Genomic DNA, 8248 nt, shown 5'->3' on the forward strand with positions numbered 1-8248 from the left:
TAAATAAATTTCTACGATTTGTATGCTGACATAAAATACAAAATATATTCCCATAAAAAATATGTGTATAAAATATTCAATATATCTATAATTCACTTAAATAATCTATTTCAAAAATCTGAATAATTATCACAGGCTTTGCTAATATTCACAATAGTGAGTTTCAAATTCATAAATATATTATATTTGATACTGGTACTTTGACTTCCAATCAATACAAAATTCTGCAAATAAAACCTGTTCGGTCTATAGGTTTGATATACTATACTTGGTTCAATTAACAATTTATAATTAATAAATTAATATTCAAACATGAGATCTCAGGGATTTGTATGAATTCGGGCCGTGCGTAGAAGTAAGCTTCCTACATATATTAAATAAATTTATAAATGTTCTTATGGACTATGTGATATTATTCAACACGTGGTGACCTTTTATTTTAATTCAAATTAATGGAATAGCGCTTTTTTTTATTAATTACCCCACTGAACGTAGAAAAACGAGCTCGTTTGAAATATCACTCACTGAATTGAAGTTCTAGATGGTCTCGTGGATTGAATTAATTATTTCCAATAATTAATTAGGTAGGCTCCTTTTCGTCACTGCTGGGCTAACGCGTGATCCAGATTTTTATAAGTTTCTTTCGAATTAAAGCTATTTTTATGGGAATCTTTAAAATTACGAACTCTTTGACAGCACTGAGTTCACAGATAATTGACATTAATCACATACTTTACATTTAAAAAAGGGTTTGGCTTAATAGTTTTAAAATTTTTTTAAAAAGGAGAAGAAAGAACCCTAAACTCCATGTGCATCCTCTCAGGTCGGGATCTTAAGCCAGAAGAAGGAGGTTTTTGAAAAATTTGTCTCTTCCACGAGTAATTCTGTAAGCTACCCTCTGATTGGCCTTCAATTTAATAGACTCAATACAATTGGTTGCCTTGGAATCAGGGCTTCCTCGGCTTTATAATAGAAAAATTAAATAAAAAAGAATTTTTATACAAATGTATGGAGTGTTTATCTTAAATTGATTTCATAAATAAATCCTAACATGCGATGTTAATACATTCAGTCTTTATATGAGTTTTGTATACTCTTGATTTATCATGCTTTCTTAGATTATAATAAATATTTATACAAAAATAATGAGTGTTCGTATTTCTACACATCGACTTCCTTTAGTATACATAATATATCCTTTATGAGTAAATTTTATATAATTCAACCTGTCATATGGGTTGATCGAATAATCAGCTGGTTTGCTCAATATTGATTAATAATTATCAATTTATCCAAGATCGACTAATTCTTTTCAAAATGTAAACAAATAACTCTAACCTCAATGTTCATGCATTTTATTTTTTTTATAATCCGCCAATAATAAGTAAGCCGCTTTTAATTTTTTTGATCTTACCAATGGGTTCTCATAATTATTAAATCACAATTATACATGTTTTCTTATCATTGTTGATAATGCTATTACTCCTAATCGCTAATAATACTTGATTTGAGTTGATTTATCCTTTGACTAGGTCTAACCTTCTTTCCAATTTTATGTTCTATTATATTCATTGGTTCATTTTAAAATGTTTGGTGGTATTAATTTACCACGTGACACAATACGCCCTCTGATTTCTGATTTAAAACGACAATTCGAGAATATAATATAAATTTTATGATCCAGTTGGTTTTGGATCAGAAATCATACATGTTACAAAGTCTGTTATAAATCTACTGAGAATACTACCTCCTAACAATTCAACAACATATACAACAATAAATAATTCAATTCAAATACATACGCCTTACATCGGCCAATCTCCTTCTACACACAATACACAAATAAAACTATCTCCTCCTCCATACACAATATAAACCTTTTTTCTAATCCATGCTCCGCCCTCAGGCTCGAAGCACATTTGAACGTTAGTGCAAAATCATTGCCAACCTAACAAACTGGTAATTCTCTGACTTGCAGAATAATATTTTTTTCCCCCTCAACATAGAACAGTGACTTGTACATTTTCATTTCATTCTCTTGCAGAATTTGGCTTTGCTTTCATATAATGTATTTTTAAGGATAATCTTTGGTAGGTTTTATCAACAAGAACTTCTTATTCATCTAATACATGAGACTTTGGCTTAATGCCTTTGGTGGTAACTATGCGGTTTGATCATTTGGCGGATAATTTAGTGATTTTCTCAATTAGTTTATACATAAATAATATAATATAATATTTTTATAATATCTCTACATGCAATTCACATTTATATGACACTTGATCTTTTTATTCGGGGTATCAGCTTGGATGATTTAATAGGCATTGACTACTCTGGTTTTCGTAGTGACAGCTGGTTTCCATTGGCTTCGGTTCATCACTTGTCACCATCTTGATGTCTCTTCTTGCTATAAAACGGTAAGTTGGCTTTTAACATTAGAAGTTATTTATTCTCTTGCTTCATTAGTGAGGATGATATTAAAGGGTGGTTTTTAAATTTTTTATTTCTTTATTTTCAGGTGTTGTTATTCGAAGTGGATACTCGTCTGCTAATTAAGTATATTGTTGGCGTTCGTCTGGTACGTATATCTTGTCAGGTAGGCCAATGACGTTTCATCAAAATATTATTGTTTATATCCTTATCGCTTAGTGTCTCGATAATACGGTTTGAGATTAGAAATATTTTCCCACCAGGTTGAATTTGTTTGCTTTCTTCATACAACTGAACTGTATTACGTTCAGTTACGGCTGCTGTCCGTTGTTTATATTAGATGAGGCTGTCCTGATGATGATTTATCCTTCATAAATATAAAACTCCGGTATCTTGTATACCTTTTCAAACAATTCTTAGCTTCCTTAAGATAATATATTCTATCCATTCTTTTTCCAATCATCTTGTAGTGTTAAGCATTTTTCCTGTCACTTTCATTTAATATTCTCGGTTCAGTTCGTTATAATTAGTGGGCTCACAAAAATAACTATTTTTATGATATTACCTTTCCATCCCAATGATAGATTCTTTTAATAACAACAACATAATACTTTCTATCATACCTACAACGCAGTCTTTTATCAATGTCACAGCCATAACAAATAGTATACAATACATCAGAACATTTATCATTCCTTTAACAATATAATCTCTCAACATATAATAGTCAGGTACTTTCCTTTTATTAATATAACTCCTTATTTCTCTCACTCTTCTTAAACACTGTTTATCCTTCATCAAACTCAATACGTAGTCCACTTTATTATTATCATCCATGCATGTTTCAATCGTAGTTTTCCTTTCAGTTCCGTTTTTATCCCTGTATGAATCCATATTAGTCCTTCCAGTAGCTCCAGTTCATTCCATTTATTATGTCCATTTTGCCGGTCACATCGCTGAGCTTCTGCTTTAAAGCGAATGTGCCGCGGATGCATGCTGTCGATCTCCGGTCCTCCATCCTGGTTTCGGTCCGGTGTCCTCCGTTGCTTCTTGAAGCGTGCATGCGGCCGGTATCGTCGCGCGCGGTACTTCTTTTCTTCCGCCTGACTTTCCGCCTCGGGCCTTGCGGTGCATGCCTCTTTTCCCTGTAGTTAGTCATGCAGTCGGTCGTCCGTGTCTGCTCGGGCGTTTGGTCTCTTGGCCTTGCGGTGGCGTTCCTCCGATCCTGCATGTTGTCCTCGGTACTCATGGTGTCTTCCTTCCCGTCTTGGGTGCCTCGGTGTGGTCGATTGATGCGCGGGTGTAGGCTTGGTGCGCGGATGCATAGTGGCGGTCTCCTCCTGGTAACTATTTATATTTGGTAGTGATCCTTCGTGGGGAATAGTATGCCTAATAGAGGTTGATGTTGCGGGGTGTTTTAATTTCATGGTGGCAGTGGTTTTTGGTGTTGGTTTCTGTTCTTCCAATAATAATATTTTCGGTGAATCGTTCCTGCAAGTATTATGTGATGCTGAAGTATCTGTCTTTTCTTTGTTTGCGTCATTGAAGCTTGTATGCATTTATCGGGGGGTATCATATATCCATGTAGTTTTAGAAGCATTTATTTCTTGATTTGGTGGTGGTTATTGGCTGTGTTTTGGGTGACTTTGTTGTATGTGCTACTGTGTAAGATGTATTTGTCGGTTATGATTTTGATGGTTTCACCTTGATTCTTGTGACCTCCATCTCGTTTGTAATTATTCTTATTTAGCGATCTCTACCATCATGATATGCCTCTATCTTGTTGTTTACTATTGTAATATTGAGATCTATTTCTAGAATTATCTCAAACGATTGACCTCTGCCACTATTTTCGGGTATTTTTGTATTGAGTGTTTGCTCCGGCATTTGACATTTGATTCTCACCATTATAACTTTTTCTGAAGCTATTGTTGTTATGCTGAAGAGAATGATTGGAGTCTCCTGTGCGATCGTTTACCTGACTGATTCAGAAGTAACGGATTGGATACAGTGTAAATGTTCCATTAATTCTTTGCAACTGGCAATCGTGGATACTGCTAATGTCATGCAAACATTGAAAGGAAGCTTTTTTGATAGTATATTTGCTAGTGATGCATCCGCCAAAGATTCGTCTAGTTGCGAATTTTTGCACATCATCTTAGCTACGAATTCAGTATATGACTGTCTGCCTCTATCATCATATGTGCATGATATAATCTCTGATAGTGCGTCCATCTGCTTACGTTTGCTCCAATACTGCTGCAGGAATTGGGAGATGAAGTCCTCCAGGCTATTGATATCTCGCATCCGGCTCTGGAAAAACATCAGTGGCTCGCCGAGTAATAGACTGGACAGTTGGAAACGCCATACTAACCAAGAGGTGGGTATCAATTCCTGAATGGCTTTTATTTGATCTATGAATGGTCGGGGTTGCATATGACGGTAGGAATTATCAAATTTTCCAAGACTTTGAAAAGCTGAGTGCCGTTTACCACTTCATTCGGTGTATACTGCATTCGACTGACTGGGATATTTTCCATACGTGTTTCTATTCTGGAGACTCGTTCTTCATTTGCGATCCATTTATCATTCATAATTTTCTTATGTGTATTCACTTCATCATACAATCCGGTTAGCTTCAACTGCTGTCCGCCTATAGCATTCTCCAACATGCCGTATCTCTCACTTGATTTTGCCCCCTCCTCCGCTAAATTTGCCATACATGCCTGCACGTTACTTTGTTCCTTGACTATTTCTGCTATTTTATTATTGTTTTCCTCCACTTTTGCCTCTATCTCGCCCTTATTTCCTAACACCTTTTCCATGACAGTTCCCATGATGGCAGTGCCTAGCTCCTTACCCAATACGTCCACCTGTTTTTCTACTTCCCTGGGCACCTCGTCCAACCGCTCGTTCAATCGGCATGTGACATCATCTATATGGGTTTCCAATTTTTTTATGATGGTAGATTGCATATCTATTTAATATCTATCATACTCTTCACTTCCTCTTTGAAATTAGAAAATTTTTCATCCATGGTTTTAATACCCTCTTGTACAGTCTTGGTAATATTTTCATTGACAATTTTGTTCTCTTTTTGGAGGATTTTGGTATTTGCTTCCATTCTTTCTGCGCTTTTATCTTGGCTTGCTAATATTTGACTGAGTATGAGTTTGAGTTCGTTTGTAGAATCATTTGCTATAAGATTGGTAAGGTAACCGACTGAAGAGTCTAATGTTGTATTGCGTTTTTCCAGGTTGGTGGCGGATGGCGGTTGACTGGTCACGTCGGATGGCGACTGGGTGGCGGCACTCTCCGTTCCCTCGGCGACGTTTGGAGCGATCTGCGGAGACGCCGGTACCGGGTTGGACGCCCTCACTCCCTCATCTCCCTCAGCCGGACTCTCATCGGAATTAATCGCATCAACGACGTTATCGATCTTCGTAGAAGACAATTGGGCCAAGTTTTGCGGGTCGAAATTGATGGAGCATATGCTGCCTCCCTCTCTCTCTCGTGGGGTCTCCGCTGCATTGTCCTGGGGTTGTTGATTTGCCGGTGTCGTAGCTACATAGTTTTGCGGGTGGTCGCTGAAGTAGGAAATTTGCGAGTTAGCTGGCGACTGGTTCATGGTGACGTTATTATGGATTACTTCGAGTAAATAGTCAAGTGTGTTGCCAAATTTCAAGAATGTTAAAATTGATTCAGTGATAGTGCCTATTCTGGATAAAATTGTGTGGTGTTAAAAGTTTCAAGTGTCATGTACATATATTACTAAACGGACATCAATAGACAGGTATGGCTTACAAATTACACTAATATAGTTCTAAAAATTTTAATTAGGGTCTTATCCTCCTGAATAACAACAGTATTATAATGCCTCAAATAACCTATAACCCTGGTCAGCATACAATGTCTAGATTCAAAGAATCAAAATCAAAATTTTTACTATAACTTTTATGGAAATTTCCATCCAATTTTTTCTCTATTATGAGAATTATGTTATCAAACTCGTGTGATACAGTTTGTCTGTATTTATGCAGCTTGAAAAATTTTAATTTGAAGAGCAACTCAATTATTTTAGCCAGAAACTTACAATAGATCATCAGATATATCTTGTCGAATTGACTTCAGATTATACTTCTTGCAGTTTCAGTTTTATCAATAATTTTATGAATCATTGATAGTGAGATTGAGTAGGTAAGCTTTTCATCACGCTCCACTGGTGGGTGCCATTGTGTGAAGTTGTGGATTGTAAATCCTTCACAGATAATACGATGTTTCTGATATTTATAAGAGCAGTCTCTAAATTCCCTCTTTTGCGAATAAATTCACAAAAATTAAGGCCGTCCGGCTCGCAAAATTACTGGGTTCAAACCTCAGCTCTAGCTCAGTGGTAGATACATGAATATTCCAAATATAAGTAATTACCATAAGGTTCAATGACCAGTGATTGATAATTCTTACCGCTGCTTCTGTGAAGTTCTTGAAGAATACCAGTGAGGAAATTAAAAGAATATTTGATGACTGATTATCAGTAACCATGTACCACTAGAGAATAATCAGGACCAACTATAGTTGTTTCTAGTTGATTCTTAAAACGCTCGTCGTGAATACAAGTATTCACCAATATACCCTTTCAAAATTCCTTAGAACTTACAACGCCAGTTCTTGAAGCTCTCTGGATCCTTATATGGTATAACTGGAACCTTATTAATATAATTTCTTAATATACTTGTTCTGGTAGATGAAATGAATATCATCAAAGGATGATAAATATTGAGTGCTCTGAATAAAGTTAATATTACTTGATTCAATAATTTTAAGTGCTGCTAAATATTTGTTGATATTAAACAGCTCAAACTGTATATCACGAGATGAACTAGGATAAAATAAATTTCTACGATTTGTATGCTGACATAAAATACAAAATATATTCCCATAAAAATATGTGTATAAAATATTCAATATATCTATAATTCACTTAAATAATCTATTTCAAAATCTGAATAATTATCACAGGCTTTGCTAATATTCACAATAGTGAGTTTCAAATTCATAAATATATTATATTTAATACTGGTACTTAGACTTCCAATCAATACAAAATTCTGCAAATAAAAACCTGTTCGGTCTATAGGTTTGATATACTATACTTGGTTCAATTAACAAATTTATAATTAATAAATTAATATTCAAACATGAGATCTCAGGGATTTGTATGAATTCGGGCCGTGCGTGGAAGTAAGCTTCCTACATATATTAATAAATTTATAAATGTTCTTATGGACTATGTGATATTATTCAACACGTGGTGACTTTTATTTTAATTCAATTAATTGGAATAGCGCTTTTTTTATTAATTACCCCACTGAACGTAGAAAAACGAGCTCGTTTGAAATATCACTCACTGAATTGAAGTTCTAGATGGTCTCGTGGATTGAATTAATTATTTCCAATAATTAATTAGGTAGGCTCCTTTTCGTCACTGCTGGGCTAACGCGTGATCCAGATTTTTATAAGTTTCTTTCGAATTAAAGCTATTTTTATGGGAATCTTTACAAATTACGAACTCTTTGACAGCACTGAGTTCACAGATAATTGACATTTAATACAAATACTTTACATTTAAAAAAGGGTTTGGCTTAATAGTTTTAAATTTTTTTAAAAAGGAAGAAGAAGAACCCTAAACTCCATGTGCATCCTCTCAGGTCGGGATCTTAAGCCAGAAGAAGGAGGTTTTTAGAAAAATTTGTCTCTTCCACGAGTAATTCTGTAAGCTACTCTCTGATTGGCCTTCAATTTAATAGACTCAATACAA

General features: G+C 35.0%; 1 protein-coding gene across 1 annotated transcript; it reads left to right on the top strand.

The window, feature by feature from the left end:
• Window positions 1–4620: 4620 nt before the first annotated feature.
• On the top strand, window positions 4621–6350 carry LOC120349359. The gene is made up of 2 exons (XM_039419333.1): window positions 4621–4810; window positions 5687–6350. Exons 1-2 carry the CDS (start codon window positions 4706–4708, stop codon window positions 6086–6088), a joined length of 507 nt encoding a protein of 168 aa, XP_039275267.1. The 5' UTR covers window positions 4621–4705; the 3' UTR covers window positions 6089–6350.
• The last annotated feature ends 1898 nt before the right edge of the window (window positions 6351–8248 follow it).

The sequence above is a fragment of the Nilaparvata lugens genome, unplaced genomic scaffold (assembly GCF_014356525.2).
Source record: "Nilaparvata lugens isolate BPH unplaced genomic scaffold, ASM1435652v1 scaffold9574, whole genome shotgun sequence".
Taxonomy (NCBI): Eukaryota; Metazoa; Arthropoda; class Insecta; order Hemiptera; family Delphacidae; genus Nilaparvata; species Nilaparvata lugens.